The sequence below is a fragment of the Hylaeus anthracinus genome, unplaced genomic scaffold, assembly GCF_026225885.1.
Source record: "Hylaeus anthracinus isolate JK02 unplaced genomic scaffold, UHH_iyHylAnth1.0_haploid 11982, whole genome shotgun sequence".
Lineage (NCBI taxonomy): Eukaryota > Metazoa > Arthropoda > Insecta > Hymenoptera > Colletidae > Hylaeus > Hylaeus anthracinus.
The window spans coordinates 11,998,944-12,020,396 of NW_026534330.1; the positions used below are offsets into that span (position 1 = coordinate 11,998,944).

General features: G+C 41.4%; 2 protein-coding genes across 3 annotated transcripts; both read left to right on the plus strand.

The window, feature by feature from the left end:
- Nucleotides 1–1,421: 1,421 nt before the first annotated feature.
- Nucleotides 1,422–7,291, plus strand: LOC128886096 (beta-hexosaminidase subunit alpha-like). The gene is made up of 7 exons (XM_054140662.1): nt 1,422–1,828; nt 3,113–3,341; nt 4,363–4,484; nt 4,705–5,077; nt 5,210–5,502; nt 5,979–6,238; nt 6,912–7,291. The coding sequence occupies exons 1-7, from the start codon at nt 1,643–1,645 to the stop codon at nt 7,087–7,089; spliced, it is 1,641 nt and encodes a 546-aa protein (XP_053996637.1). The 5' UTR covers nt 1,422–1,642; the 3' UTR covers nt 7,090–7,291.
- Nucleotides 7,225–15,382, plus strand: LOC128886092 (putative uncharacterized protein DDB_G0271606). Of its 2 annotated transcripts, none has more exons than XM_054140659.1 (7): nt 7,225–7,351; nt 7,420–8,439; nt 8,837–9,041; nt 9,273–9,445; nt 9,549–11,247; nt 11,376–11,829; nt 12,347–15,382. In XM_054140659.1, the coding sequence occupies exons 5-7, from the start codon at nt 11,237–11,239 to the stop codon at nt 15,143–15,145; spliced, it is 3,264 nt and encodes a 1,087-aa protein (XP_053996634.1). In that variant the 5' UTR covers nt 7,225–7,351; nt 7,420–8,439; nt 8,837–9,041; nt 9,273–9,445; nt 9,549–11,236; the 3' UTR covers nt 15,146–15,382. The 2 variants fall into 2 exon arrangements, with proteins under 2 accessions (XP_053996634.1, XP_053996633.1); XM_054140658.1 differs by lacking the exon at nt 7,225–7,351 and having other exon boundaries at nt 7,442–8,082; nt 8,289–8,439.
- The last annotated feature ends 6,071 nt before the right edge of the window (nt 15,383–21,453 follow it).

Consider the following 21,453-nt stretch of genomic DNA (forward strand, 5'->3'; position numbering starts at 1 on the left):
AAAAATAGTGATTCGAATTCGTTTGGGTTCGTGACTATAATGGTTTCTACGGAAGTGGGCGCAATCCGCACGCGAGTGATGCATACACGGGTAATAGGAAATTTTGCATTCAATGCAAATGCGTCTCTATGCATTCAAGTGACACGCACGGCAATAGGTGTTGCTGCACTTGGCGTTTTATTGTTTCAGAAACAATCAAACGTGAGCGTATTTTATTAACCACCGTCGTTTACACGTGTGACCGACTCATCGCGAGGTAAACAACTGCAGCAAACTCATTGTATTAATGTAACGGGCGATAGGAAGTATTTTCATCTTGGTCAGAATACTATAGCGTAGTTAAAATTGTTGAATATTGAACGTTTGAATGTTTACAGTGTCTAATACATAGTAAAAGTAAGACAATGTTATCTTTTTTCGCTCAAGGTCTCGAATAGAAAAATTATTGCAAAATTGTCCTCGAATCGTTCGTGTTTACATAGAAAGAAAATAATGTGGGATTCCCAGGAGTAATCTTAACGATCCATCGACATTCACTTCCGATAACTCAAACGATCGTCGACCTTTGCACTCTACTACTCCGACGCTCCGACATCGTCGATATCGCGAACAGATCACGCTTGGCTGAGTTTCGTTCTCCAATTAATTTAGACAAGATAGGCAGCGTGCATCGTTTAAATTCCTCTATTCCCAAACCGATTCAAATATTTGCGTGCTCTCAACGTTTAATAATTAAAATAATAACTACGTTATTAGGTACCAAAAGACCATTTGATCTCGATAAGTATCTTAAAATATGAAATCACAATTGCTGTTATTCAACAGTAAATTTTAATAATACGTTTAGTAATTTGATTATTTTTGATAATCTGTCGATAATTAAAATGTTTTTGATGAAATTCAATAATTAATGTGTTTCGATTGAAGTCATAAGCAGACAAGGTACTCCTGGTTAAAATTCTGGGGAGCACATGAAATTCTTCCCCTAATATCATCGTTATAATTGTCTATTCTATCGTTAACTCTTAAAAGCCTGATTTTCCAAATTAATTTTAATTATTATTTGAACAAATTTGACAGCTGACGTTTATTTTTTTATCTTTTGTTCAAAAGAACATTATGCAATGATACCAAATAATGAAAATAAACAAATTGAAAGCATACAATTCGATTTAAAAGTCAAGTATCAAATTTGAAACTTTGGGCATTTAAGGGTTTACCAGTTTAAATTCTATCGCTAGTATCGTCATTATACCTGTCCGTGTATTTTCTTCATTTGACATACTTGACGCGCACCATCACCTTCCTAGCATCCCAAAACCTGTACGCGAATCGCAGCGTGTGGCATTAAAAATTCCAAACCCAGTGTCAACGTCCCATCGCCGTTTAACAGCCTGTAGAGTTCAATCCCGTCTCGCGAAAAGAAGAATACATAAGGACACGTCCAGACCGTGGACTGGTTGTTCCCACTTGACCGTGAGTAGGTCCGCTCCAACCGAGTGATGAAAGTTAAGTGGCGCTGGCTAAGGTCGTTACCACTCTCGTTATCGTACGCATCGTTCGCCGCGTTCAGTAGACGATGACCACTCGGTGGCGTCGCATCGTTTTCCCATCGAACACCTGAAACGCTCGCAAAACGAACATGAAACCGTCGCTGCTGGGCCTGATACCGTTGCTACTAGCCACCCTCGTCTGCCAAACGTCCTCCTTGAACCCCGACGCTGGACCTTGGGTCCAGACCACGCAAGGCGAACCTTGGCCACTGCCCAACCTGAGACGTCTCAGCAATTCCTACTACTTGCTGAGAGCCTCCACCTTCCAGTTCAACGTGAGTAAAGGGAATCTTTCTTTTTTTTTTTAATTTAACATGGGTTATGGGGGATACCAAATTTAGGACAGGTCCCTTAGCAGCGAGAAAGATTCAACTCTTAGGTAGAATAAAAAGATAAATAATGATAATTTTAAGTGCAGTAATTTAAGTATTAAGACAGTTCGACTTTTAAAATCTCACGTGATTTGAGTTCAGATCGGTGGAAACCAGATCGGTTTCTATCTTTAATAAAATTAGATATTTTTGTACGAAAGGAGTAGATATTTTTAGTATTTAAGGGTAATTTTATTATTACTTTCTTACTCAACGTCCTTGGGGAGCTTGGAGCATCCTAAGTTGGGCTCTTGGAAGGAAATACGCAGAGATCCATTTTACTACTTTTTCAAAGTTTGCAGCACGGTGGTGACCTAAACTAAAGATTGATAGCACTGCTATCTCGTAAACTGTTTTTATACTCGAGACTATGAATTTTTTTTCTGAGCTGAACAAGTTGTGAGAAGAGGGACTCTGGAGTGTTTCGTTTTCTGCTCTTGGAAACCACTTCAGGGTCTTCGTCTTTCGTACAGTTTCTGAATGTAATCCAGACTCTAAGTCTAATTTTTGAGTTCCTTGGTCGTTTGTGTAGAATACAGCGTGTTTACTGTACTCCATGGGTCTCAATGTTTGAACAGCCTTTGGGCCTGTGATACTCTTGAAAATGTCTAATGTAATTAAATATTGTTTACAGTCTATTGGAAACTACATAATCAAACATCCAAGAATTCCAAGAATTTCATTCAAATTTACTTTCTTTGAAGATTTTTAGAATTAATTTTTTTAGTTCTTCAGTGAAAAGTACCGTCATCCATACATGGGTGACATGGCGATCAACGTATTAATTTAAAAAATGACTTCAAATACCAATTTACATCGTTAAGTATACCTTATTGCTACGATTTAAATCGATCACGTCTCTTGGTCGGATTCCAGCTGTCCGTAAGTGCATCCTCACCTGTTGCCCATTTAACGCGTTGATCGCCACGTCACCCATATATGGGTGACAGTGCTTTTCATTGAAAAACGAAAACTATTAATTCTGAAAGTTAAGTGTCATAGAAAATGAATTTAAATAAAATACATGAATTTTGATGAAGTTACAAAACTAAAGTTACCAAAATGAATGTTTCATTACACAGCTTCTAATAGTTTGTAAACAAAATTTAAACACGGTAGAAATTTTCAAGAGTTTTAGTCTGGCAGTGAACGTGTTAATATCGTATCATTATGCAATTAAATATGCAGGTAGTTGGCGAGACTTGCGACATAGTGGTCGAAGCAGTCGAAAGGTACAAAGCGATCATCTTGAAGGAAGCTCGGATAGCGAGGATCTCCTCGCATGGACGCGCTCCATCCTCGTCTGGAAGAGGCAATGGCACCACGAAGGGTATACTCACCGCCTTGGACATTCGTCTGGGAGAACCTTGCGAAAAGGACGGCAACCACTGGCCCCATTTACAAATGAAGGAATTATGTAAGTTCCAGTACCACAGAAGGAGGTACAATCATCGCTAATCCACTTAATCTACTTCTACGATTTTTAACATTTCACTTAAAATACGATTTATCACTTCGGTGTGATTGGACTTTATTCTGCGTTTCTTTGGAAAAATTTTGTATTTGTTTTATACGAAGAAAATGCTACTTGCAAACCGTTCGTTTTGTAAACACTGATAAATCGGCGAGTGTCAATGGATCGCTCAAGTGACGTCATTGCTGATTATTCCGCTCCTCGATCGTAGCGTACACTGTTTTGTTAAGTGTATGTAGTTTCCGATTGTAAAATTGTAGTCGAAAGATACACATGACTAAGGAATATTCGACCGATTAAAACGGTGTAATATTGCGCGCGAAGCATTATTTGCGAACGTCAAAAGCGTCGAGATTACGAGCGATCTTCAGATCGCTTGATCGCGAAACGAAGTGCGAACAACAGAATTCGAAGATACGCGAGTAATTGTGTCGATTAGTACAGTCAGGGACGATTGAGACAGAGGCGAGACACGGAGATTGGATCTCGTTTCATCTTTTCTTATCACGCTCAGTTTCGAGGTCAAGCAAAGCGATTAATGAGAGGAATAGAGTCAGGAGATTACACGCATGCACATTCCTTCTAACCAACCCACTATCGAAACGGTTTAAGCCTTTTCCGCGCACTGTGACCTTTCCTGTCTCGATGAAATCGCGTATAGATCTGGATTCACGCATATTATTCTATAAAATTCGTGGATTACTTCTTGTACCAAATAATTTGAGAAAATATTCTAGTTCGGAGACTTTTAAACGTTTGAAATATTTGGAAGCTTAGGTACAGCGAGAAAAACTTGGTACACTGTATATAATAAAAACATTTCCAAGAATTATAAACAAGTTCCGTATTATCCGACGTATAATAAAATTGGATTATCTTGCAAACTAATAAGAGTTTCGATATTCTTGGAAACTGTAATCTTCAGCGTACAGAAGACCTTAAATAATACCCTTAACTTACGCAGATACTCTCAGCATTAATGAAACGTCTACTGTGGCCAATCTCGTGGCGGAATCGGTATGGGGAATTCTCCGAGGTCTCGAGACCTTTTCTCAGCTGTTATTCTCAGCTGGCGATGGACCCAACGTGAGTCCGCTAAAAATATGATTCAAAACGATTAAAAACTTTATCCCCCTAGAGTCACCTCGATCGAACACCTGATTGTCAAACTGAATCCTGCAAATCTATTTTCAACTTTCTTTTAATTCATAATTCAGTCTGTTTTCTCAGAAGAAATTCATAATTCAGTCTAATTTTTCTTAAAAAATTCTTCTCTTGAAACATCCGAAGATTTGATTTTCCTTAGTTGAAGATAAGGTGTCAGACCATCGTGGACAGGCCAAAACTACCCCATCGCGGTCTCCTCTTGGACACGTCGCGCCATTACTTGCCCATCTACGACATATTGCTGACTCTTGACGCGATGTCCTATAACAAAATGAACGTTCTTCACTGGCACATCGTCGACGACAACAGCTTTCCTTATCAGAGCTCCAGCTTTCCAGAACTGTCTGCCAAGGGAGCATACCATCCTTCGATGATATACACCCTAAACGACATCCAGCAGATCGTTGACTACGCCAGGTTGAGGGGAATTCGAGTAATGCCGGAATTCGATACCCCTGGACATACCAGGTCATGGGGTTTGGCTTACCCTGAACTATTGACTCCTTGTTACGGTAAATATATACCACAATCTCACGTTTAACATCGAATATTTCCCGAACGTTCCATCGTTCATCCGTCCATCGCGATGGATCGTTCGAGTACCGCGAATTTTATCGACAGAAAAACGCATCGTTTCGCTTCAGACTCGACAGGCAGACCAAATGGTAAACTGGGCCCCATGAATCCAACGCATCACGGCCTCTACGATTTCCTGCGAAATCTGTTCGCGGAGATCGTGCAGGTATTTCCAGATCAATATGTCCATCTAGGCGGCGACGAGGTGCCCTTTGATTGCTGGAAGAGCAATCCGGAAGTCAACGCGTACATGAATGCGCACAATATATCCAGGAATTACGTGCGCCTCGAGGGAGAATACATAGCCAAGCTTCTTCAGATCACGGACTCTCTGCAGGCGAATGCCATTGTGTGGCAAGAGGTAACGCAATCGTTAATGCTATTCAAGTTAAATATTAAAAACACCTGGTCTAGTCAAGAATTAAATTCAGTTAAATCGGGTACAGTTATTTTCGAATCTACTCCACTATTACTAAAACCGCCTTTACTAGTCAAATTCAATTACAGTCAATTTTTTTACAGTTAAATTCAATTACAGTCAATTCAAGTACAGTCATTTTTGGAACTGTTCTACTTTGATATCACAACCTTTGAATTATTTCATCAGGATAGAACGTCGAGTACTTTGTCCAAAGTAAAATCATCACGATCGCCTGAAGGCCTCAATGAATTCGCCTCAATCCAATTTATCGAAATAAACTTGACGTCCCTTTGCAGTAACAGCGAAAATGCGTCGAATTTGCCGAGATTTAGTTAAACTAAATCAAATTCGAGACAGAAGTTTCGGCGAAGGTATTAGAATTTCAGTTATGCTAACATGGGACTTGAACACTGCAGGTGTTCGACAACGGCGTCGCTATGCCAAACAGCACGGTGGTTCACGTGTGGACGGGCCTCTGGTCAAAGGAACTCGAAAACGCGACCAAAGCGGGCCATCCTGTGTTGCTATCGGCGTGCTGGTATCTGGACCACGTCGCTGGCGGTGGCGATTGGAAGAAATTTTACAAATGCGATCCCCTCTCGTTTATTGGCGCCTCGAATGCTTCGGGGCTGATGCTGGGCGGGGAGGCCTGCATGTGGGGCGAATTCGTCGACAGGTAACGCTTTTCGTTGCGTGTGTTCGAGTACCATTCAATAGAAATTCGCAAAGAAATTTTATTTGGACAAAGTTGGAAATCGTTAATACTTCATGGTATTATATACTGGAGACATTAATGACAAGCAAGTTAGATCGATAGGAATTAAGTTTCTCAAAGAAAATAGCACGAATTGATCACGTTTGAGATTCTGTATTTTTATTTTCGTAGCTACTTCGTAGTATCATGTAGTTGAGACATTAATGACACGCAAGTTAGGTCGATAGAAATGAAGTTAACCTTGTGCAGTCCAAATATTCTGATTTCAGTACATTTTTGTCAAGCCTCACTCGACATAGGAACTCAAAGAATCAAGTCTCCTAAAGTAAACAGCATGGATTGTCACTTTTGAGAACCTGTATTTTTTAAACTTTTTCAAAAACAGCAAAGTGATGACTTAAACCCCTCCTATTCTCATACAAACTCCAACATATCCCAATTTGAACAATGTCCCAAACGTGGATTTCTTGAAATTTCATGTTTCATTCATTCCATAGACTCGGAGTAGTTAAGCGAATAATATACATCTCCCTAATCCAGTTGTATTTTACGAACGTCACGGCTATTTCTAGAGAGAGAGAGAGAGGGGGAGAGAGAGGTAAACGCGTTATGTAATTTATATTCTCCCTTTCAGGAACAACGTGCATCCCAGGATATGGCCAAGGGCCAGCGCAGCTGCCGAGCGTCTTTGGAGCAACAACAAACAGGACGAGAACAAGGCGGCACAGCGACTGGAGGAACACGCTTGTCGCATGAACAGACGGGGTATTCCTGCCCAGCCACCGAATGGACCTGGATTTTGCGTGACATGATAACGGCCGCAACGAAAATTTCCATTTTCCCACAGTCTCGAATTTCGTCCGTCGCACGTTTACGTTTAATGCAACGCGCGCCATGCTGGAGAGACGTCGAATGGATTTGTACGGTTCCTCTGTTGAATTTATAGGACAAAGATTTTGCAATTCCTTCTTGTAAATTTATGGGGATTTGTGAATAAACAGAGTGATTCTTCTACAGACCTTCCAATTTATTTAGATTGTATCGGGTTGTCTGGAAAGTTCATGTCGATTTTTGGTACATAGTACAGGTATGAATATATCGGAATGGTTGAAAACAAGTAATACGTATACATTCTTTAAAAGATGGAAAAATTGTGGATCAAAATGGTGCCAATGTAATTCAAGAAATATATGTGAACATTCAAATGTGACTTTGAATTTTTCTTAAAAATTGGCACGAACTTTCGAACTTTCTGGAGAACCCAATAACTAGGAAGTAAGGTATGTTTGTCTAATTTCTTCATCTTTGATTTATTTGGATCGTAACTAGCAAGTAAGGTATGCTTATCTACTTTTATTGATCTTTAGTTTATTTAGTTTGTGGCTAAAAAATAATGTTTGTCTACTTTGTTTGATCTTCTGTGTTTTGTGATTTTTAAATTAAATGATATCATTCTTAGTGCACATTCTACTCACTTTGTTAAGTAAACGATAGAGGAAATCACCGCCTCCTCGTTTAGGTATGAATCGATCGTCTGAATAATGGAAGGTCGGATCGTCTGGGCAACGAACGAGCAAAACAAGTAAAATAATTGGCAACGCATCGCCATTTCTCGACCATTACCAGCAAAATTTCAAGTGGCCACGAACGATTGAAGCAGCTCGATGCCGTCGTCGCTCGTTGGATGGGGGCTCGTCCATCATCGGGCGGTTTGATGACAGTTCACGGTTTTGTGGATCTTCGGGGGAAATGTCTGCGTAACATCGCTTGCCACACCAGTGTTCCCCTATCGCCGTTATGAATAAGTAAATTCTAGTCCAATCTCTCTGGGTTCCATTGCCGATCGCGTTGATTCAAAGATTTCCAACGTCGAATAAAATTTGCTCGATTAAACTTCGATGCAGAACGGAATCAGATGTTCAATATTTTGAAATCTAGACAATCGAAGTTTCTTGTAAGACGAGCAAAATTAAAATCATAAAAAGTTTCTATATTTATTTTTCTCGTGCAGCGGGTGCTGTGGAACTGTACCCAGTTGTCCAAAACCTGTGTGTTGTTCTCCATCGGCATGTTGTTCACCCCCGCCACCCTGCTGTTCACCCACAGTCGTGTGCAGATCATCATGCCCACCACGGTGTCCCCCTAAACCAACTAGAACAGCAGTGAGTTAAATAAAAAATTAAATCGTTTAACCCTCGAAGTTACACGCACCCTGCGTGTACAATATATTCCACGAAACGTTAACAAAAATGTGGGGAAATTTTCGAGGTCGATTCCTCGCTATAAAAATAATTAGAATCGTCCTGACAGAAGGAATCAATCTTATTTAAAGATCCCACACTTTTTACACTTTACACATGTTTTACTCTTCTTGTAAAATTCGGTAATTTCGTCGCGCGAGAAAGAATCTCCATTTAACGACACTTCTAAAACATCGTGGCAAGCATTCGTCAAAGGTGAAAGGGAGCCGGAAACTCGCCTACAGTCGATGTAATTGCTACGTAAATGTATTAAGCCTACACTGTTATCACGAGTAACTTAATAACGTTTCAAAATTAGGTTTACCTACGGCCTTGTCCGCCCTGTCCACCATGTTGCCCGCTTCCTTGTCCACCGAAGGTGGTCGTGACCTGTCATCCACCGCCGCCGCCTTGCCCTCCACCGCGACCGGTAGTGACGTACGTTTGCACCAAGAAAATGGTTCCTTGTATGCCTTGTCCGCCGCCCACGCCTCCGCCTTGCTCGCCTTGTCGACCAGCATGCAGTCAGTTCTCCATAATAACGCCAATTTTCGACGATGAGGTGGTATCCTGGTCTCGGAGGTCCAAGCTATAACACAAGAAAATTTAGAAATTAAATTTTATATTTTAAGTTTTGAAGTATTTGAGCTAAATGTTTAGCAAATTACCTTGATGATGATCATCTGGACCAGAATACCCCTGTTACGGAAACAATGGAATTTAATTCTTATACCTTGTTCGTTTTGTTTGCATAGCGTCTTGCCATCCTTGCTAGTGGTCCAGCGAAGTCTGTTTGCTGAATACAGGATTTGGTGACCAATGCTGCGAGGTTATTCCTCGTGGGATCCAACGAGGACGACGGACGGATGCGTGGATAAATCTTTCGCGACGACAAAGACGAATTTCGAGCAAAGAACCAGAGTCCAACGTAATGCAAATGAAATATAGATGGTCCAGTGGTTTCCACCCCTTTCCTATTCTTCGTTCGTTTCGTTTCTTCTAAATTAATTCATTGAACGTTTCATTTTCAGAAACCACACGAAATTTTTCAAGATTCTCCTGGAAAGATCTGTGAACTTGAGAAAATTGAAAAGGACGAAATCTCCCGAGATATTAGACTTGAATCACGATTTGAGAAAAATTCCTTACTATTGTCAATTCCTAAATTGGAAATCTTACACCATTCGTGACAAAAATTCTAGATTAGACTTTACTCGAACGTGTCCCAACCCCAAATTTGTAAACTCGATCAAATTTGATTTAGTCATGTCAACGACTTACGAAAAAACATAACGAGACAATACTCAATTTAGACTCTATTCCCAAACGATCTTTTCCCAAAATGACGAACTACGAATTTTGATTAACGTCGACAACTCTGAAAGTACGAAAATTATTTGCAACGATGTGCCCACCTAATTATGGTGGTAAAATCATCACTTCACGACAAGTTCGACAAGCGTACGTCAATCAACAGCGGCCAGTAACGATTCCTATTGAATTAATACTAGTGTAGCTCGTTGAAGTTTTGGATTGACGAGGGAATTCATTTGTCAACGCCGATTCACAGTTTTTTCGGATAAGCACTGGTATTCGTCGAGTACACGCTAGTCAAGCGTGTTAATGTTCGACACTGCGTCGCTTCAATACGTGTTTTTCCCCCCAAAAAATATGTGTTTTTTTCAATATGAAACGCGACAGCAGTCTCGAACAGAATATATTATATTTTTCCGCGCTTCGACGCACTTTTCAAACTCCATTAACGAGCGATCGAACGCGATCACGATCCGCGTCAGCGTTTTGACTGGTTGCTCGCAATAGAAAGCAGGTACCATTCATTTTTTTTTTACTGTGATTTTTTTTTTATGAATCAAGTCACGTTGTCAAGATTTTGGTACGATTGCGGCGGCGAAGCTTCTGACTCGGTCGTATCGCGTTCGAAGAGAAAATTTTTGAGTGTTCTATCGATATAATTATATTAATAATTTATTGGCGCTGACAAATGAGATTCACCTAAACTACAGTTACATTTCTGCTGTAACATCGACAACACAGCGATGTGTGATTCCTGTAAGCGATACGCAATAAAAATAGCAAAATATTCAAGCTACACCTTTGTCTTTCTTATCGATTTCTTCTACGTCAGTAAGTAATTATTTTTCAACCCCTAAGTAAAGCCACGAAGACTTCTCGTGCTATTGCTGATTAATCTACTCTCAAGAATTTAAAATAATATATTCGTTATTATTACTTATTCTTATTTACTATAAAATATTGCTACTCTCAAGTTTGAATTTCTTGGACTTCTACACCAAATTTCGAGCCAGCGTAGAATTCGCGTTTCATGGTTCCCAAAGAAGAGTACTCGCGTCTTGAGGCTTCAATTTTTGCGGCTAATCGGATCTTATAATCCGTCAGAGTCGAATTGCAGAACGCAATTTTGCCACCAGATTAGCACGAGAACGAAGTTAGCAGAACATTCTCACGCGAACTGTGAATAGAATCCGAGTCGAGAACGTGCCCTGCGACGTGTCCATGGCAACCCAGCCCACCGTCTTATCAATTTTTCGCCTTCGACCTTAAAACCCCCAGTGAACCTTGCTAATCAGAGTTTTCAGCCCGGTGGTGATGCAAAATCAGCGATAGAAAATTACCTGGTCCAACGTGGATGATGTTTCTCTGGCCGCAATCAGCACCCGAAGCAAAATTCTAAACAACCATGAACAAAAGGTCAGGCTAGCCTCTCGACGCTTCTATCCCCGTTTAATCAACGGAACGTCAAATCTCACGTAGATAATTTTAATCGTAAGGCTGACCAGAACCATTTCTTAATTTTAAATCAAAATTTGTCCATCCAGGAAAGCCTCAGCGGACAGAAATGCCAATCAGAAGGCGTCAGCGAGGCGTCCAAGCGCGTCCAGTCTGCACGCGAGGATGAACATGATGCAGCAGATGCAATCGAGACCTGAGAAGTCACCGTCCACGCAAAATGTCCCCTGCTTGGAGCACACGGACACGGTGAACAGGACCATCGACGCCTGTATCCCTAAAACGAGGTTCACTTCTCAGGACAGGTCCAAAGACATGCGTTCGTGTTCCTCGCCAAGACTCAAGAGCTTCCCGGCAGAGAAAATCAAAAGGTTGGAAACCCCTCCGCCGTTCACTCCTGAGCCAATAGGTGCTCTTATCGTGCAGCAAAATCCTCGAGAAGGTGGCACACTGTACGTGGGTGGGTCGAACGAGGTTCAGAACAATGGACAGGGCGACGTGGGTGCTGCTGTTCAGCCTTTGCATCAGCAGAGACCTCAACAGGTATTAATATCAGGACAATGTGAATCTAGGTTTACAAGACTATGATTCTTCATCTAAGACTGTATTAGTAGGCATTTTTATTTCAAGTGATTTATTTTGGTCCTCCACGAGCTGTTTTCTCTAAAATAAATTTCCTTCTTCCATTTATTTTCTTTATTATTATCTTTCGTTCAATTTATTGTATCAGCAGACATCAGCAGGGACCTCGTCAGGTATTAATACGAGCTCAATATGAATCCAGTCTTAGAAGAGTAAGACTCTTCATCTAAAACTGCATTTTTACTTTGATTGCTTTACTTTAATACTTCACGATCTGTTTTTTTCTCAAACAAATTTCATCTTTCATTTAATCTATGTTATCTATAATTATTCAGAAGAATATCGCAGCATCCGAAAACACCACTGCTCTTCGATGAATTTACTTCAAATCGCACTCACTCCGACCACTTTCAAAGACCATTCAACCTTGTCGGCCAAGTTCAAATCCAAATTAACCCACGAATGAATCGTTTCGCAGAACCTGCAGACCGCGAGCCATCAACAGGTTGCTCCTCATCGTGCGATCCATCAGATCAGCGAGATGAGCCCGAACTCCGAGTGCACGCTGCCCCAACAAGTCCTCAACAGTCAAGCGCATCGTCCATTCGTGCCACACGGAACGCGCGAGTATTCTCCTCAAAACAATGTCCCGTCAAGCTACAATCCTCACTCACTCTTCCGCAATTCACCTCAAACCGCGGCGATAAGGCACCCGTTCGTGCAGCAGTCGTCGAGTAACGCTGGCCAGGATCAGGAGAGAGCCAAAGCTGAGAACAACGCTGCAGAGTATCCCAACTATGACAAACAGCCGGTTGGAGGTCGAAACGCGACTATGTATAAACAACAGACGACAAATAACCAATCAGGACACCTGCAGTCGCAGATATCCATGGCCCCCAACATGTCAAACCTGTCGAACGGTAATCACCAACAGCTGAGTGCTCAGAATCTCCATTCGACTCAGGGTTACGTGTCTCCAGTGGTGAATCCCCAGAATCCTCAGCAGGTCTATCAACAAATGCAGCAGACCTTGGCTCAGCAACAACAGATGCAACAACGAGCCATGTACTACCAGATGAGGATGATGAACAACCAACAACAGATGCAAGGAAGTCCTGGAAGTGTCAATCTTTACAGGAATCAACAGCTCAACGCGCAGACACCTGGCCAGAGCATGACGTCGCCCCAGGATGCGACGATGAACCAGGTGAGAGCCTCGAGAATGGCGGCTCAGGGTCAGCAGAACTATCAATTGCATCGAGATCTGGATTACACGATGAGTCCTCAAAATGGTTGGCCGAAAGACAACCAAGTGGCTCAGTATTCGAGCATCAAGGCTCAGCTGCAACCGTACAGCGTGGACGTGGCGAATCAATCACACTTTGCTACTCAAAATCAACAGCAATTTATACCACAGTATCAACAGGAGCTTGTGCATCAACGTCAGCAATTGTACAGAAATCCTATGCATGGGGATATCATGAATCAGGGTCAACAGAACTCGATGATCTACGGTCAGACTGGATTCGATCCTCAGGCTCATCCCAGTCAACAGCCAGCTGCTCCCAATCCTCGTCCACCAGTAAACAATCCAGTTCGACAATCCACTGGTGGTGGTAAGCCAAAGCTCCCTTTCACCGTTCGCATGATTCGCGACCAGGAAAAACTGGTGGCCACCATGAAGCAACAGAAAGTTCCCATGGATGTCATGAGAAGGCAGTTCGACATACTGCTGGCCGAGCAGAGAAAGCAGTTGGAGCACATCGAGGAGCTTCGACGGCAGGACGAGTCAGGGGATGTCAAGAGACCCGTGGCCACTCCTCGTAGGAGAAAACAGGTTGATGAAAAGCCTGAATGGATGATCCACCTGACACCACCGCGACTGTCTTACATAGAGCTGGAGAAAATGCAGGAGGAACAAAAGCAGAGGGATCGTCAGGCTAGACAATACGAAGAGTCTCGACAAGCTCATCAGATGGTTGAAATGCAAAATCCTCAGCATCCTACAGGTCAGCAGGGTCAGTTCTATCAGCAACCGAGTTTGCAGCACCAAAATAGAGTCCCACAGGCTTACAACAACATGTACAATCAAGACAATGCGATTCCAGGGAACGTAAACACAAACGAGCTTGCAAAACCAAATCCCAACCCATCCACAATAAATTACCAATACTATAGCCCTCAACAAAGTGTCCCCAGCTATCAACAGACGCAGTATCCTTACCAACATCAACAGAATCCTCAGTTCCAACAGTATCAGCAGGTCTACCAAGCCAGCCAGCAGCAGAATCAAGACCACGTCCATTCAACGAACGTTCCTTCATCGTACGAGGATAACATTCAGCCAGAGCCGTCCAGTCTGCTGAAAATGCGGCTGTACAAGGAACAAGTGCAACCACAGAAGCGCAACAACGGGTTGCAAGATCCTCAAGTGCTGAGAAAGCAGATGGAGACTGTTCAGATGTCGGAGGACGTCAGGAAGGGCTTGGAGTACCTGGCTAGCTTGGTCTCCAAGAAACCTCCTGTTAGATTGAACGGGATACAGGACCGTAGCGAGATAGAGGAGGAGTTAAAGGAGAGACTCCTGATGTCCGCCCAAGAACCACCCAAACAGGTGTCAGCCAATGGCCTGGAGAACACCAGGAACCCTAACAACCCTCCTCTGCAGCGTTACTCAAACCCCAACAAGATCGAGCGCGACTTCCTAAGGGAGTATCCCAGGCAGAAGGTATCGAATCCCAGGAACTGTTACAGTGTCCAAGCTGAGAGGGAGAATGGGGCAGTAGCCACGGACCAGCAGCCTCCTTTCGTTCAACAGCAACTACCGGGACACAGTTCGATCAACGTGATCCCTTACAACGAGAAGAACCCAACCATGGCTCGAGGAAACGTCATGCCCTTCAGGTTCGAGAACGTCTACCCTCAGCACTACCAACAGATGCAGCAGTACTACCAAAACACAAGGAATCTCGCTAGAAACAACGGCGAGGGTGACGTGGGATCCGCTCAAAGAATCGACGCCCACGGCAAGGCCAGCTTCGATCGGGCAGGCGGCGACGCCTGTGCAAATTCGAACAATCAGATGGACAGGCAAATAGCGGAGGGCAAAATGCCATTCCAGGGGATGCAATCCAGCCAACCTGACATCCACGAGACCAGAACCATCGGGGGTGTGAGGTACCTGGCCAGAAAACAGGACTACATTCCCAACACGCAATTCGTGTCACCCGATACTCTAATCGCCAGCAGGCACTTGCAACCCCCGATGATGTACTGATAACGTCCACCGTTTACATTGTTTTTGTACTTGGACTTTTCGACACGTTTTACGTGGAGTTTTTCGAGTCGTATTTTATTTATGCACCGAAGGCGATTTTTAATTATGTAATTTGTAGCTAACGACGTTGTTTGAAGTCGAGGAGCTCCGACGAGTTCAAACGACGCTGTTTGTATTTTGAGGTTTTGTTATCCTTTTTTTGTGAATAAAGTGGACTTTTTAACGTTGTACAGTTCATTATGGCTAGGAGTATATTAATTCAGAGACCGGGGCTAGTTTTTTGAAGCGAGTTCCTTGTGCACGGGGAGAAATGGAAGAATGGGGGTAGCCTAAATGCAAGGTGAGGAGTCAGAGCTTCGCGGCCTTGAGCAGTCAATTCTGTCGAGTTTTACTTTCCTTTTTCGGTTCACTATTACATGTTAATTAATCCGTTCAGATTGATGCTTTGGGGTTCCAATGATTCTTTATTTTAGGTACTTGTTACAGTTTGACAGCATCGATCAGCGACGAGGATTCGCGGGAACACTTCGCCATTCATCGTAGTTGTTCCCTTTCAACGTCAAGCGCATCCTCATTGCTAGAATAGTTGGTTTTTCTTCTTTTCCCCTCCATTGTCTGCGCCATTTCCGTCTCGTCCTCATCTGCAAATTGCTGTCTGCCAATAGAATACTATCTATGGACTGGCTCGTCTGTGTATATTATATTCTCTACTAACTCACGACAGTGAATGGCAAAAACATCCTTACTTCGATATATTTGGGAATAACTAGTCCAAACACCAAGTATATACAGTCAGTCCCATAAATACTCGTGGTCTCTATATCTAATGAAGAAGTTTATTTGAGGTAGGTTTGTTGTTTCCAAGTGTATGTTTGTATAAATACGTTGATGTATATATAAATATGTACATGCACAATGCTTATTCGTATATATAATGAAACATTCATTTGGTAATATCGAAACTATTATTTAATTTAGTCAAATTTCTTAAATAGACATAGAGGGCTCGAATATTTATGGGATTGACTGTACATGCATACACTATTCCTTTTTATTTTGTAAAAGTACTAACTTCCCTTCGTGACAACAAAATTTCTACCTTTTACAACGCAACGTTTCGACAAAATTAAAAAATTTCCAATGAATGTCTGCTGAAAACATAATTAAAAATGAATTGTAATCAGTACCGTAATTACATGGACGAAATGACCAATATCATCAGCGAGATCGGATGTCTGTAAGTGACAGATACATCAATATTTATCTGACATGTACCATTTAACTCAAAGCAGAGCATTTTTAAACAATAAGTGTTCTTTATAAATGAATGAGAATTCTTTAAAGAGAGGACCAGTTTATTTTCACTCCGCCTTGTATCGCGTAACTCAAAGGAGACCATTTTCACAGAAAACCGGAACCGGAAGTCTGCAACGTTAGATGCCCACCCTTAGGCTGCCCTCGAGGACCGTGTCCAGGGATGTGCTGTTACGGAGGAGTCTGCGACGCTTGTTGTATATCGAAGATGCCTTGTTGTCCACCACCCCCTCAGCGACCTCGTTGTCGCGCACCCCCGTTATGCTACCTAAAAGCTTATGCCAAAGCTGTTGGGTATCCCCCAGAATCGTGTCTGTCCCCACAAAACGCGTGCAACCGTCAGAACTCCAATTGTTTGCCTCGCAGCCCACAGAGGGATTGCTCCTCGTCCAAGCAACCACCATTTTGCACCACTGTACCCATCTGCAGGTCGCCATGTTGCCCAGACACGTCTTCGTGTTGCTAAAACTTTAAATTGATGCAAGGATCTAATAAAGTACATATAAAACACCTCGAACAACCGAGATATTTCATTTATAATATTTTCAATTTATTGGAATCGATGTACCATTAAACGTAGAGCCGTGAATAAGGAGTGCGAAATAAATTTAAAGTTTGAGTGGAAGAGGAAATTGTAGGCGGTGATTAAGCAACGCTCACGTTACGTAAGATAAAAAACTGCTATTTGGAAGCCGCCTAAACTTTGACTAATTTTGGATTAACCCCTCACAGACCTGCTTGACGTGCTGGAACGTGGCCTAAATCAACCTCGATATTACGTTATTAACGAGCATCAAGTGGTGGTGTGATTCGCCCATTGATTCGCGGGCTACGTAATTCAATCAAATTTTAATCCTTCTTTCGTCGAGCTTCTTAACTCTTCATCGCCTGCCTAACTCCTGTCCTTAAATCTTTCAACTGTAATACGGAATTATTTCTATTTTTAATCATGCTACTCTCGCACATAAAACAAGTATTTGTATGGTTTGTAATTTTCGTTCTTTTTCGAGAATCGATACGAGTGAATTCGATATGTTTCGACGATCGGAAACAATTTTTAAGCGAAGTTGGATGGAGATCAAGGGGCACATAGTCGACGACTGCGTAAATGACAATTATATGTTAATGTTAATTATTATTTATGGATCAGGAATGTAATAAAGATGAACGACGTCGAACAAGATAAAATAAAGAATCGACCGAGGGTACTCAATGTAACGCAGATTATAGAAAGCTTGCTTCATGGATCACAAAGGAAGAGGAGCGAGGATAAAGAGGTTTGTTCGTTACTTTAGAATAATAATTAAAATTGAAGACGTATTTTTACATTTCAAATGAAGCTTTATTTTAATAATATTCAGCACCCTCGTCCATCTGAATACATGAGACAAATGTCAATGACGACAGAAGAAAGGATGGAGTATGTCACGAAACTAAAGTTCAAGCATGATTTGTCCACTTACTCTGAATTCTTGGATCGTGGATTCGAAGTCACCCCCAGTGTCGTTGTTTTCCAAAAATTCGCCCCTGGGGACATTCTCAACGCGACTGTGACAGTTCGTAACGTAACGCAGGTAAATTGTATCTATATCTATAGCATTGTTTTAAACGGACCAACTTTTATGTGTTGTTGAACTGCTATTAGATATCGCGAAACCTGAAAACGTCCTACGAGCTGGACCCTTTCTTCTCCGTGGAGTATCGTGGAAGCTATTACACGATGATGATCGCTCCAGGCCTTTCGAATACTTACAACGTGAAATTCGTTCCTGAGAAGCGGAGGGATTACGAGTATCGATTAAAGTTCGTAACGAATACTGGAGAAATCATCGTGCCAGTAATAGGTGAGATCCTGTTGAGACTAAAGTGTACTGTAATTTTTTTGTAACCTTTTAAATAACATATTTCATGTAAGAAAATATATTCTGCAACTTCCTGGAGTATAACCACGTGCCACGAAAGCGTGAGCAAATATTTCTCCTTGTTTTGTAAAAATATACTCCTCTGATAGTCTTAAAAAAAAAATTTTATTTACCACGAGTGACAAGACGATACGATTTAGCAATATTTTCCTTCCAATACGATTCAGAAATATTTCTCCTTGCTTTTCTAAAAATATACTCCTCCGATAGTCTTAAAAAAAAAATGCTATTTATCACGAGTGACAAGACGATACGATTTAGCAATCGGACCCAGAGGAATCTTGGACTTCCCCGACCAAATCGAAGTGCCATCGACAGCGGTTAAGATTACCTCCTCGAAGACGATTTTCGTGCGTAACGTGGGGGACGCGCCAGCTGTCTTTACTGTCCACAGCAACGAGTAAGCGAAGAATCAGATCAATCACGCTAAATATTTTATATCTGTTTGGTACTGATGTGTGCATCGAATGCCAGTCCGCGTTTCTGGATCGAGCCATCGAGGGGAACTGTAGAAATGGAGGAAACCCTGCAGTTCGTCGCTTACTTTCTGTCAAACAAGTCTGGGGATTTCGAGGGGAAGTTCTTCGTCGAATACGATACTGGTAATCGAAACAAAACAAATATACAGTGGGTGTAGAATGTATTTCTACACTGATCAATTTCCTAAAAAACTTTTGTGTGAAATTGGAGTTTCTTAACTTCTTTTTTTATAATCGATAATATTTTACATATTCTCGGAAGTCTCTAAAATAGATATAGTCCAAACAACATTTACTAGTTAATACAATTTGTGAAATCAACAAAAAAATGCGAAAAGTGGGTAAAAGTATAGAAGCAATAAGTATTTGTACGATTCTTATGACGAACCATTTACAGTAGAGTTTGTAACGTAAACACATTAGTTTATTGTTCCGTACGAATTAGAAAACATCAGATTTCCAGGAAAGTACTTTTAAACAGTTGTGCGAATACTTATTGCTTCAACATTTCTATCGATTAATTGTTTTTTTTTTCTTGTTAATTTCGCAACTTACATAAATAGCTATTTTTTATGTAATCTATCTATTTTAGAGATTTCCGAGAATATATGTAGAATGTCATAGTTTATAAAAAATAAGTTAATAAATTACAATTTTACACAGTCTTTTTGGAAATTGATCGGTGTACGAATATTTTCTACACCCACTGTAATTATAATCTTCAATCAAAGTAGTCTATTACTTCGTAATATTACAACCAACTCTTCAAGGAAAGGCAATCTCCAAAGGAAGATACAGAGATTACCACAAAGCTAAATAAAATTGAAGTTCTTATGAGTAGAATTTATTTAACCTTCCACTGCAAAAGCTGAGATCATTTTTCCATCTACCCGCTGGAAAATATACTGTTACACGACCTGAATGCACCCCATCGCAATTAAAAGCTCCGCGAACGCAGCGTTCATTTCATTTTTACAAATTAAAAAAGTTCCAACCGGAAGCTTTCTGTTACCAGGAGAGAAACTTGGAATGGATATCCGATGTTCTGCGCAGAACTGCTCGGTTCGCATCGACAGAAGCAGCGTCAGAATGGAAGAGACTTACTTGGGATTGTCCAGGAGCAAGGTCCTGACGATCCACAACAGGAGCGATTACATCCTCGAATACAAATGGATGCTTTACAAGGACAAGGACGCCGATGATCAACGGAGAGAAGAGTAAGATGAAGGATAATAATCTCATAATAAAAGGATAATCTCAGAATAAAAGAAAGAACGAAGAATAAGTAAAACTAGAATCATAAATACATAAGTAGAAAAGGGAGAGAATTAATTTCTGCTCCTAGAACATCCTAAAACCACTTAGTATTATGTTTTTATTCCAGCAAAGGTAGAATTTATCATCGATCAATATTACACAATTTTTGTTCGCAGATACAGACGAATGTTTCAGTTGGTTTACGAATCAGAGTTAGTTAAATACGTCGATCTGGTGCATTTCAACATCTGCAAGCCCGACGTTCATCAACTGGTTTGTCAACGAATATTCGCGGACGAGCTCGAGTCGCTGAAGAAGGAAACTTTCCAGTATAATCACATGTGCTTCATGCTCGCACCCGAGGTATGTTTCAGGTGTCTAACGAGCGCCCAACTAGTCGAACGTTTTAATTGGGAATGTGTTCCCTCGAACACTCGCTTACAGGCTGGCGAGATTTGGCCACAGTCGTCTATCGACGTCACAGTTTTGTTTCGCGCGATGGAAGTCGGCGAAATAACCAGCACGGCGTTCCTGGAAGTAACTGGTCGCGAAGATAGAATACCATTGAGGTGAGAAATTTCAATTTCCGGCAGACTGAAATAAATTTCTTCGAAGGCTTCGCGTATGCTCTTGACACTTCAGAACTTCTGTATAACGTTTATCGGAATTCTTTGAGGTTCGCAACGCGAAAGTTTCGAGGTAATGAAATGTCAATTTCTGTTACTGGTGGTGCCTTTGATAAGGGAGCTAATAAAGCAGCCATCTCTAAATCAGTGATATCTTTACATCGGCGAACCTTAACTGGTAAAAATAATAAATACCCACGACCTCTTTTCCTCGGATTATTTCAGGCGTACTATTTTTATATCCGATTCCCTTAGAAGATACTATTTCTCGTAACATAAATTTCTTAGTACCCTCCATTTCTTAGTTTTAATATAATCCTCGAATATCTCATTTTTTAGCCATATTTTCACTTCGTTTTATTTAAACAAAAATTTGTTGTTTCATGGCAGCCTGCTTGGAATAGGCAGAGGGCCATTTTTCCGTTTAAACGTCATCAGTCTTGACTTGTCCAACGTATATCTGTGTTCAGTGCACAACTACGAGGTATATTTTATTTCCATAATAAATCTACCACACTTTGAAGTAACAATTGTCGCTGACAATCACGGCGATGGCAGATAATAGTCGCCAACAAGGGTCACATACCTGGCACACTCGTTTACAAACCAAAACAAACAGACTTCGGTGGATCTATCGAAGTTTCACCTCCCAGTCTCTCGTTAAACCCCGACGAGCATAAATCTTTCAATCTGACGTTCTCCTCGAACCG